This window comes from Ailuropoda melanoleuca, chromosome X, assembly GCF_002007445.2.
Source record: "Ailuropoda melanoleuca isolate Jingjing chromosome X, ASM200744v2, whole genome shotgun sequence".
Taxonomy (NCBI): domain Eukaryota; kingdom Metazoa; phylum Chordata; class Mammalia; order Carnivora; family Ursidae; genus Ailuropoda; species Ailuropoda melanoleuca.
Window position 1 is genome coordinate 32,704,934 of NC_048238.1, and position 12,697 is coordinate 32,717,630.

At 44.3% G+C, this 12,697-nt stretch overlaps 1 protein-coding gene across 8 annotated transcripts in view; it reads right to left on the reverse strand.

Moving 5' to 3' along the window:
* The window catches only part of LOC100471251 (sushi repeat-containing protein SRPX), a 199,410-nt gene that overhangs the window by 14,292 nt on the left and 172,421 nt on the right, over nucleotides 1–12,697 (reverse strand). For all 8 annotated transcript variants that reach the window (XM_034648737.1, XM_034648735.1, XM_034648736.1 and 5 more), the window contains one exon: nucleotides 1,183–1,304. In XM_034648737.1, coding sequence (XP_034504628.1) covers nucleotides 1,183–1,304 — 122 coding nt within the window. The remainder of the gene's footprint in view (nucleotides 1–1,182; nucleotides 1,305–12,697) is intronic.

The window sequence follows — 12,697 nt, forward strand, 5'->3', positions numbered from 1 at the left end:
GCCTTCTCCCTCTTTTAGCCAACTAAAGATAATTCAGGCTTCCTCATTTTTTCCCGTCCGTTGCCCTCTGAGTTTTTGACCTTGGTATGGATGGGGCACTCTTTTTGGGTGGAGAGATATAAATCAAACATGGTGGGGTGCCAAAAGACAGATGGAAAATAGGCACATTAAAGAATCTATTGTGTCAATCTAGGACATCACTGGCTAAGGATGTATTTCTATCATACACTCTCCCAAGGAATCTCTTGGAATATCTGTGATGGGGCTCATCAAGTCCTCTTTCATTTTGTTCTTCCTGGGAATACAGAAAGGTGCATTTCCCAGCCAGCCTTGAAGTTCAGTCACAATCATGGGACGAATTTTAGCCAATGGACTTGGAGAGAACAATTTTATGCTTCCAATGTGAAACACGAAAGAGGAGTAGCGTTCGTTTTTCTTCTCTTCCCCCTTTGCAGAACCCTGGAAGCCATGTGTTCTAAACGCTGATGCTACAAGATGGTGGAGGTACCATCATCCTGAGCCCCTGAAAGACTATGAAGAGTAGTGACTATTGACTATCAACAAACACCCTCCCTTCACTGTGGGCAAAAACGATGGGTGAGGAAGGAAGATTTTTAGGTGTTTTGATTTAGCCTAAATATCCTTTTCACAGTGGTCAAGAGATGCAAGTAAATATTTGGGATTGTTCTGGAATTACCTTTTGGCTATTGAATTATGCTTTTTAAAGGCACCATGACTCACAGCCTGAGCACCATGATTCTAGCTTTGTAAGTACTACCGAATACAGTTGTGAAAATGGGGTGGACAAGTACCCTGGAAGCATGAAGGTAAGAGAGGCCAAGCCTGGAAAAGCTAACTGGATGCACAGGATTGCGTAGGTCCTTTTGAAGCCTCTTCCCTACCCATCCCAACCCCACGCAGCAGAAAGCAAAACAAAGCAAAGACAAAGCGTAGACCCTTGGTTAAAGGGGGAACAAAGAGAACACTGGAAATTATCCACCACATGACATATTTGCACAAGCAGCACCATGCCAAGTAGCATGGTTCTAGAACTCTCGGACTATAAGCAGTTCAACATTGAAAGTTACCTGGAATTAATACTGAGTAGCAAAAAGTCAGGCAACCTGATCCCCCAAAAGTACCTCGTAGGGGCTACAATTTAAGGACAGGACTTCCACCTACCTGAGTTGCAGAGCCAGGGCTGGAGGCATAATCTTTGCTCCTATCCTACCAATGAGGGTCGGGAACACACCTACAAGCTCCACCACTGTGATGTGTCGAAGATCCAGGCCACACTGTGCTTGCTGGAAAAAAGAAAACAGAACAGGCCTGAGCATGAAGACAGACTACCAGGTCAAACTGCAGACTGCCAGAAACAGCAGTGTTCTGTTTTGGGGAAGTTTATTTGCCTACTGCAAACATTCTTGAGAGCAGTGGAGAAACTGGGCTTCAACCAGTGGTTATGAACCCTAAATACCCTCCTAGAGAAACCATTCAGAAATGGCTCAGCAGGGGCGCCTGGGTGGCTCAATTGTTAAGCGTCTGCCTTTGGCTCAGAGCGTGATCCTGGTGTTCTGGGATCGAGGCCCACATCAGGCTCCTCCGCTGGGAGCCTGCTTCTTCCTCTCCCACTCCCCCTGCTTGTGTTTCCTCTCTCGCTGGTGGTCTGTCAAATAAATAAATCAATAAATCTTTTTTTTTTAAAGATTTTATTTATTTAACAGAGAGCGAGACAGCCAGCGAGAGAGGGAACACAAGCAGGGGGAGTGGGAGAAGAAGAAGCAGGCCCGGCAGAGCAGGGAGCCCAATGTGGGGCTCGATCCCAGACCGCTGGGATCACGCCCTAAGCTGAAGGCAGATGCTTAACGACTGAGCCACCCAGGCGCCCCATTCAATAAATCTTTAAAAAAAAACAGAAAAGAAAAGAAAAAGAAATGGCTTAGCAGTAAGAGTTTGAAAATGTAAGCAAGATGGCAGTCTGTGTATTTACACAGGGGGTGAAACTGCGTGAGCTGAAGATCCTACAAAGTGTCCAAAACCACCCCCGGAGAATTCGAATTTGTTTTCAAGGAGAGAAGAATATTTCCAGAGTCCCCTCATCTGCCCTTGCTTCTCCCCCACACCCTTCCCCAAACACGGCAAGAAAAGACACAGTAATCAAAGGTTTCCATCTTCATCTGGTGCCCTAGTTTTCACATCTGGTGACCTGACTTCTATGCCTGCTGCCCACAGGACAGCCTTTGATGCTAGAGGCTGGGGTAGGGGGAAGAGGGCTTGCGTTCCTGGGTCCCAAGGAACCGTAACAATGGGAGACACGGTCATTGGTGAACTCCAACTCCTACAGATGGAAGACTGACGCACGGCAGCAGCCTTTTCAGATTTGAGAGAGAGAGAGAGAGAGAGAGAGAGAGCGCACAAGCCCACAAGCGGGCTAGGGCAGAGAGGGGAGTGAAGCAGACTCTCCTGCCAAGCTGGGAGCCTGACACGGGACTCGATCCCAGGACTGCGGGACCATGACCTGAGCTGAAGGCAGATGCTGAACCGACTGAGCCGCCCCGGTGTGCCCCGCCCCCAGCAGCCTTTCTGAGGCCGGGACTGCTGTGCTTGTCCAGGAGGTTTGGCCTGCGGGGCAGGCTTCTGGTCTGGCAAGCACCTAGGGCCCTCCAGGGACACTCTCAGGGAGTGGCGACTGGTGGATGCAGTCGTGTTCTACCTCTGCCTCCTTCCACCTCACTTGCGTCTTCCGGAAACGAGCGTGCTCCCTTGTCTGGTAACTTGACTTTTATGGCTGCCGCCAGGGAACACCTCTCTATCACTGGGCTGCGGCGTCCCGTGGGGCTCACACTGGCAGTCCTGCAGGACTGTCACCAAAGGAGGGAGGGTTCTTAAAGAGCAAGAGGGAACAGACCCAGGAGCTCAGTCATTATGTGAAAGAGGCCTGTGAGCTTATCATCACAGCTGCAGCCCCAGGGCAGGCTTCTCATTCAATACACATGGAAGGGCAGACTGTAAACCTTTCCAGAGACCTTGGGCAGCAGGCCCTGTCTGGTCATGCTCTCCCTTTCCCACACTCTAGAGCAACAGCATCTACCGGAGTGGAGCTCTGTAGAAACTGGTCCCCCAGTTTTTAACGTCTGGCATTCTGATTTTTGCGTCTGCCACTCACAAAATGCCCCTTGATGGCCTAGCTCTGGTGGCTGGGAGGGCCTGCATTCCTGGGTCCTCCTATGGGACTGTAACAGTCAGACAGTTATTGGCAGGCTCCCACCCCCAGGGCACTAGACAGCCAACTCAAACACAACCCCAGTATTTCTGGAAAGAGGCCTGTTTATTTGTCCTGGATCTTTGGCCAAAGGGGCAGACTTCAGGCTTGGCACACATCTAGAGGCCTGCAGAGATGCTCTCAGGGAACATAGGCATGGGGACGCCATCTTTGTGTGCACACGCTCCACCAAACCCCCCCCCACCCCACCAGCCCCGGTTTTCTCGGCTATATCCAGGCAGGGGAATTAACTCACGGCCCCACCCAGGATGGATCAAGACTCACAGCCACTCCGGATCACAAAGCCTATTTGGGAAAATTTGGGAGTTGCCATAAGTGAACTCTTCCATTCCTGCCCAGGCAGGAACATGAGTCATGGCCCCACCAGCTATGGAAAATACTTCCAACCCCCCCCCCAGCCCCGACAAGGAAGATTGGTAAGAACACCAGAGCCAGCCACTCCCAAGCTGGGAGGTAGGTGGGCAGAGCTGATTGCCACCAGAGCAAATACAGAAGTCCTGTTAGGACATGAACTTGAAGCTTGGGTCGACTTGAGTCAAGACCAAAAATGAAGAGCGTTAGCGGCCTTGGAGCTGCTGCTCCCACGGAGCCCAAGCAGGGAAACTAATGCATCACCCACTAATCTGTCACCCCACTTGCTGTTGAGTACAGCCTGCAGACTGCCCGTTGGGGCACCTTCCCACAGCACGAGGGATGCTGCGTGGCCTATGTAACAACCGTGCTCAGAGTGGCGCTTGAACAGATGGCACAGCCCATGACTTTCCCTGTCTGCAGAGCAAAACCAGTAGCCTCACCTGACCATGAATTCCGTGCACACTCTTGCCTCATTCAGGTCCGCACACAGGGAGCTGTGCAGGCCCTGGGCTCCGTCCTGCTGCCCACCAGAGCAGGGACGCTAAGTCATAACTCCACCTCCCGCGGAACATAGGAGCCAGTCCTGACTAACAAGCCTGACCTGGGAATTCAGGCAACTGTGAAGCCCATCCTACAGCTTCACTTGGACAAGGAAGCAAGCCGGCAGCTTAGCTATTATCAGTAGTGGCACACACACCCCACCCCCAACCACCGGCCTTAGAATGCAGTTACCTTGCCCCAAAAGAGACCCTAATAGCAGGCCCCGCCTGCCCAAAGACATTACCAGCAGACATGTCTAAAAAACCAAAACTGAGCTGAATGCTGAGGAACTGTCTCAGCCAGACTGAACCTGCAAAGTCTGGAAGAGATCATTTACTCGAATGTGTAGATACCAACATAAGGAATCAAGGATCATGAAAAATCACCACAGGAAACCAATCAGGGACACCACCAAAGGGAACTAATAAAGTTCTAACAACTGACGCTAAAGAAATGGAAATCTATGAACTGTCAGAGAATTCAGAATAATTCTAAGTTTAGTGAACTACAAGAATGTGTAGACAACTAAACAAAATTAGGAAAGCAATGCATGAACAAGACAAGAAGTTCAAAGAAAAAATAGAAACAATTAAAAAAATGGGGGCACCTGGGTGGCTCAGTCGGTTAAGCATCTGCCTTTGGCTCAGGTCATGATCCCAGGGTCTTGGGATCGAGTCCCACATAGGGCTCCCTGCTCAGTGGGGAGCCTGCTTCTCCCTCCCCCTCTCCCTCTGCCACTCCCCCTGCTTGTGCTCTCTTTGTCAAATAAATAAATAAAATCTTTTAAAAAATAAATTTAAAAAATCCTACAGCTAAAGCATACAGTAACTCAACTGAAGAATTCCATACAGAGCATCAAAAGCAGTCCTGGCCACGCAGAAGAGGAAAAACAAACAAACAAAAAAAATCAGCAACCAGCTAGATGCAGCATTTGAAACTACTCAGAGGAGAAAAAAGGATAAAGGATGAAAAAGAAGGAATAAAGCCTACAGGACTTATGGGACAGAATGAAAAGAAACAATATTCACATATGGGAATTCCAGAAGGAGGAAAAAAAGGGAGAAGGGGGAAGAAAGTGTATTTAAAACAATAATGGCTGAAAGCTTCCCAAATCTGGGGAGAGAAATAGACATCCAGATCAAAGATGCCCAAATGATCTCAAATAGGGCTGTACTGAGACACATCATAACTAAATTGTCAAAAGTGAAAGAGCAAGAATTTTAAAACAGAAAAAAAAAAAGTTACATACAAGGGAATCCCATAAGACTATTAGTGGATTTTTCAACAAACTTTTCAGGCCATAAGATAATGGGATGGCGTATTCTATGCTACCCAGAGCAATCTACACTTTCAGTGCCATCCCGATCAAAATACCAATGACATTTTTCAAAGAACTGGAACAAACAGCCCTTAAATTTGTGTGGAACCAGAAAAGGCCCCAAATTGCCAAGGAATTGTTGAAAAGGAAAAACAAAGCTGGGGGCATCACGTTGCCAGATTTCAAGCTATACTACAAAGCTGTGATCACAAAGACAGCATGGTACTGGCACAAAAACAGACACATAGACCAATGGAACAGAATAGAGAACCCAGAAATGGACCCTCGGCTCTTTGGGCAACTAATCTTTGATAAAGCAGGAAAAAACATCCGGTGGAAAAAAGACAGTCTCTTCAATAAATGGTGCTGGGAAAATTGGACAGCTACATGCAAAAGAATGAAACTTGACCACTCTCTCACACCATACACAAAGATAAACTCCAAATGGATGAAAGACCTCAATGTGAGACAGGAATCCATCAAAATCCTAGAGGAGAACATAGGCAGCAACCTCTACGACATCGGCCAAAGCAACCTTTTTCATGACACATCTCCAAAGGCAAGAGAAACAAAAGATAAAATGAACTTGTGGGACTTCATCAAGATAAAAAGCTTCTGCACAGCCAAGGAAACAGTCAAAAAAACTAAGAGGCAGCCCACGGAATGGGAGAAGATATTTGCAAATGATACTACAGATAAAAGACTAGTATCCAAGATCTACAAAGAACTTCTCAAACTCAATACACGGTGAGTGTAGTTAGCACTGCTGTATGATATATATGGAAGCTGTTAAGAGAGTACAACCTGAGAGTTCACATCATAAGGAAAAAATTTTTTCTCTCTTTTTGCTTTCCATTTTATTGTATATACATGAGCTGATGGATGCCAGCTAAACGTACATATATTGTGAAATGATCACCACAGTAAGTCAAACCATTATGCTGTATACCTTAAATTCATACAATGATGTAGGTCAATTATATCTAAATATACCTGGGGAGAAAAGACCCAGAGAAAAGGAAATGTGGCAATGGCGTATAGTAGATTATTAAAAACTGGTAAGTCAATTCCATTAAAAAAATTCAATGAAATGATGGAGATATATAATTTACCTGATAAGCAGTTCAAAGTAATGGTCATAAAGATGCTCACTAAACGTAGGGAGAAGAATGAATGAACACAGTAAGAACTTCAACCCACAGATAAAAAAAATATATATATAGAAGAGTGGTTCAACAGGAGACTAGATAAAGTAGAAGAAAGGATCAGTGAATTCGAACACAGGGCAGTGGAACAGAATCACAGCAATAAAAAGGAAAAAAAGAAGGAAAACAGTAAAGATAGCTTAATAGACTTATGGGACAACATCAATTGGAGTAACATTCACCTTGTAGGGGCCCCAGAAGGAGGAGAGAGAGAAAGAGGTAGAAAACTTATTGGATAAAGTAATGGCTAAAACCATCTCTAATCTGAGGAAGAAAAAGACATCCATACAGAAGCAGGAAGCACAGAGTCCAAATAAGAGAAACCCAAAGAGACCCACACATCGAGACACAGCATAATTAAAATTTCAAATGTTAGAATCAAGGAGAGAATCTTAAAGCAGCAAAAGAGAAATATCTTGTTAAGTGCAAGGGAGCCCCCATGAGCCCCTTCAGATTTTTCAGTGCTGAAAGTGAAGGGAAAAAAATCCCAACCAAGAAGACTACCCAGTAAAAGTTACCATACAGAATTGAAAGAGAGAAAAAGATTTTTATAGACAAGCAAAAGTTAAAGGAGTTCATCACCACTAAACCAGCCTTACAAAAACTGTTAAAGGAATTTCTTTAAGCTGAAATGAAAGGGCAGTAATTCATAACAAAAAACATATGAAAGACTCAATGGTAAAGGTAAATATATAGTAAAATTAGTGGATTAATCACATAAAGACAGTATGAAGGTTTAAAGAGTACTAAAAATATATTAAGGGATACACAAGATAAAAGATATGCATTATGACATTAAAAACAAGATGTAAGGGGAGAGAGTACAAATTTAGAGCTTTAGAATGCATTCAAACTTATATTTATAACTTCTATTTGAAGTTGATTAGAACTTAAGTTGTTACATGGAAGCCTCATGATAACCACAAAGTAGTAACAAAACGTAATGAGAAAGAAATCTAAGCACAATGCTAAAGTCATCAAACCAAAAATGAAAGAGCGAGAGATGAAGAAAGGAACATGGGTAGTACAAAACAGCCATAAATTAAGAAAATGACAATAAGCACATATCTACCAATAATGAATTTAAACGTATTAAATTCTCCCATCAGAGGACAGCAAGTAGCTGAATGGATAAAAAACAAAACAAGAGGTGCCTGGGTAGTGCAGTCATTAGGCGTCTGCCTTCGGCTCAGGGCGTGATCCCGCTGTTCTGGAATCGAGTCCCACATCGGGCTCCTCCGCTGGGAGCCTGCTTCTTCCTCTCCCACTCCCCCTGCTTGTGTTCCCTCTCTCGCTGGCTGTCTCTCTGTCACATAAATAAATAAAATCTTTAAAAAAAAAAAAACATAAGTCTCTGTATATGCTTCCTACAAGAGACTCGCTTCAGTTATAAGGATACACAGAGACTGAAAGTGAAGGGTTGAGAAAAGATATTCCATGCAAATGGTAACCAAAAGAAAGCTGGGGTAAGCAAACATACCAGACAAAATACTTTAAAACAAACACTCTAATAAGAGACAAAGAAGGGTGTCATATAATGATAAAGAGATCAATCTGACAAGAAGATAAAACATTTGTGAATCTTTATGGACATAACATAGGAGCAACTAAATATATAAGTCAAATGTTCACAGACCTAAAGAGAGAAATCAGGAGGAGTTAAGATGGCAGAGAAGTAGGGGACCCCTTTTTCAGCCGGTCCCAAGTCGAGCTGGATAGGTATCAGACCAGCCTGAACATCCACGGAATCAGCCTGAGACGCAGGAAGATACATCTGGATCTCTACAAATGAACATCTCAGCACTGAATATTGAGGTACAAAGCGGGGAGCCGTGAAACCTCACACAGATATCGGAAGATAAACAGAAGGGGGAGGGAGCCACCACATTCGGGCCCAGGGAAACGATAGCCACCTGCACGGGGGAGCGGGTGGACTCACGGACAGGCACCCGCGAGAGAGCAGACTGAGACTGTGAGCCGGGGAACGCAGGTGCGACCAGACTGAAATGGAACTCCGGAGTGCGCACAGGGCGGCTGGCGGGGTTGGAAACAAAGGACAGAGACGCGCCGGCCCTGGAAGTGAGGGCTGGGACGCCGGGTGTGGGGCGCACAGCCTGGGATGCTGCAGGGTTGAGCAGCACCAACAGAAACAGAGTTAAAGTGGCCAGAACATCAGTGGAGAACGGGCCGCGATCCCTCCGTTCTGAGACAGAGGCTGAGATTCAGCCGTTGCTGCTCTCTCAGAAGAGGCACAGCAAACCCCTAGGGAAAGCTGCCAGAGAACAAAAGCCCGGAAATACCGGCTCACAGTGTGCCCATCCCCCCCCCCCCTCGCAAGGGACACAGAGACTCTACCCAAACAGGGTTTTCTGAGTACCTGCAGGCAGGCCCCTCCCCCAGAAGGCAGGCTGAAAAATCAAGAAGCCCACAACCCGGAGCGCCTGAGTGGCGCAGTCACCAAGCACCTGTCTTCGGATTAGGGTGTGATCACAACGCTCCGTAAGGAGTCCTTCATCGGGCTTCTCCACCGGGAACCTGCTTCTTCCTCTCCCACTCCTCTGCTTGGGTTCCCTTTCTTGCTGACTGTCTCTCTCTCTCTCAAATAAATAAATAAACTCTTTAAGGAAGAAGCCCACATCCCTAAGATCTCTATAAAACAAGGGCGCACGGCCTGGGTCCCAGTCAACACTTGGGCTCTGGACAACCCTGCAATCTCTCTTCATCAGAATGACGAGAAGGAGAAGTCCCCCCCAGCAAAGAAAAGATNCGATTCATCCTTGGGATGCAAGGGTGGTTCAACATTCGCAAATCTATCAGTGTGATACATCATATATCAACAAGAAAAGCGTCAAAAACCATATGATCCTCTCACTAGATGCAGAAAAAGCATTTGACAAAATATAGCATCCTTTCCTGATTAAAACCCTTCAGAGTGTAGGGATAGAGGGTACATTTCTCAATCTCATAAAAGCCATCTATGAAAAGCCTACTGCAAGCATTATTCTCAATGGGGAAAAGCTGGAAGCCTTTCCCTTAAGATCAGGAACACGACAAGGATGCCCACTCTCGCCACTATTATTCAACATAGTACTAGAAGTCCTTGCAACAGCAATCAGAAGACAAAAAGGGATCAAAGGTATCCAAATCGGCAAAGAAGAAGTCAAACTGTCTCTCTTCGCAGATGACATGATACACTATACGGAAAACCCAAAAGAATCCACCCCCAAACTACTAGAAGTTATAGAGCAATTCAGTAATGTGGCGTGATATGAAATCAATGCTCAGAAATCAGTTGCATTTCTATACACGAATAACGAGACTGAAGAAAGAGAAATTAGGGAATCCATCCCATTTACAATAGCACCAAAAACCATACGTTACCTTGGAATTAACTTAACCAGAGACGTAAAGGACCTATATCCTAGAAACTATAGATCACTTTTGAAAGATATTGAGGAAGACATAAAAAGATGGAAAAATATTCCATGCTCATGGATTGGAAGAATTAACATAGTTAAAATGTCCATACTACCCAGAGAAGTCTACACTTTCAATGCCATCGCGATCAAAATACCAATGACATTTTTCAAAGAACTGGAACAAACAGCCCTTAAATTTGTGTGGAACCAGAAAAGGCCCCGAATCGCCAAGGAATTGTTGAAAAGGAAAAACAAAGCTGGGGGCATCACAATGCCGGATTTCGAGCTGTACTACAAAGCTGTGATCACAAAGACAGCATGGTACTGGCACAAAAACAGACACATCGACCAATGGAACAGAATAGAGAACCCAGAAATGGACCCTCGGCTCTTTGGGCAACTAATCTTTGATAAAGCAGGAAAAAACATCCGGTGGAAAAAAGACAGTCTCTTCAATAAATGGTGCTGGGAAAATTGGACAGCTACATGCAAAAGAATGAAACTTGACCACTCTCTCACACCATACACAAAAATAAACTCCAAATGGATGAAAGACCTCAATGTGAGACAGGAATCCATCAAAATTCTAGAGGAGAACATAGGCAACAACTTCTATGACATCGGCCAGAGCAACCTTTTTCACGACACATCTCCAAAGGCAAGAGAAATAAAAGATAAAATGANCGATAAAACGAACTTGTGGGACTTCATCAAGATAAAAACCTTCTGCACAGCCAGGGAAATGGTCAAAAAAACTAAGAGGCAGCCCACGGAATGGGAGAAGATATTTGCAAATGACACTACAGATAAAGGACTGGTATCCAAGATCTACAAAGAACTTCTCAAACTCAATACACGAGAAACAAATAAACAAATCATAAAATGGGCAGAAGATATGAACAGACACTTTTCCAATGAAGACATACAAATGGCTAACAGACACATGAAAAAATGTTCAAAATCATTAGCCATCAGGGAAATTCAAATCAAAACCACACTGAGATACCACCTTACGCCAGTTAGAATGGCAAAGATAGACAAGGCAAGAAACAACAATTGTTGGAGAGGATGTGGAGAAAGGGGATCCCTCCTACATTGTTGGTGGGAATGCAAGTTGGTACAGCCACTCTGGAAAACAGTGTGGAGGTCCCTTAAAAAGTTAAAAATTGAACTACCCTATGACCCAGCCATTGCACTACTGGGTGTTTACCCCAAAGATACAGACGTAGTAAAGAGAAGGGCCATATGCACCCCAATGTTCATAGCTGCATNGAACTTCTCAAATTCAATATACAAGAAACAAAGAAATCATAAAATGGGCAGAAGATATGAACAAACACTTTTCCAATGAAGACATCCAAATGGCTAACAGACACATGAAAAAATGTTCAAAATCATTAGCCATCAGGGAAATTCAAATCAAAACCACACTGAGATACCACCTTACGCCAGTTAGAATGGCAAAGATAGACAAGGCAAGAAACAACAATTGTTGGAGAGGATGTGGAGAAAGGGGATCCCTCCTACATTGTTGGTGGGAATGCAAGTTGGTACAGCCACTCTGGAAAACAGTGTGGAGGTCCCTTAAAAAGTTAAAAATGGAGCTACCCTATGATCCAGCCATTGCACTACTGGGTATTTACCCCAAAGATACAGACGTAGTGAGGAGAAGGGCCATATGCACCCCAATGTTCATAGCAGCATTGTCCACAATAGCTAAATCGTGGAAGGAGCTGAGATGCCCTTCAACAGATGACTGGATTAAGATGTGATCCCTATATACAATGCAATATTACTCAGCCATCAAAAAGAACGAATTCTCAACATTTGCTGCAACATGGACGGCACTGGAGGAGATAATGCTAAGTGAAATAAGTCAAGCAGAGAAAGACAATTATCATATGATTTCACTCATTTATGGAACATAGGAAGTAGGAAGATCTGTAGGAGAAGAAAGGGATAAAGAAAGGGGTGTAATCTGAAGGGGGAATGAAGCATGGGAGACTATGGACTCTGGGGGACAAACTGAGGGCTTCAGAGTGGAGGGGGATGTGGGAATGGGATAGGCTGGTGATGCGTAGTAAGGAGGGCATGTATTGCATGGTGCACTGGGTATTATATGCAACTAATGAGTCATGGAGCTTTACATCAAAAACTAGGTATGTACTGTATGGTGACTAACATAATATAATAAAAATATTATAAAAAAATAAATCGGTTAGAAATAAAATTCAAAGACAAAAATAATAAATAAAGAGAGAAATCAATAGCGGTACAACAGGACACTTTAATACACCCACTTACAAGAATGCATAGATCATCCAGACAGAAAATTAATAAGGAGACATTGGCCTTAAACAACAGGTTAGATCAGATGGATTTAACAGATATATAGAATATTCCATACAACAGCAACAGAATACATTCCTCTCAAGGGCACATGGAACATTCTTCAGGATAGATCATATGTTAGGCCATAAAACAAGTTTTAATACATTTAAGAAGATTGAAATCATATCAAATATCTTTTCTGACCACAGTGGTATGAAATCAGAAATCAAGTATAAGAAAACTGGAA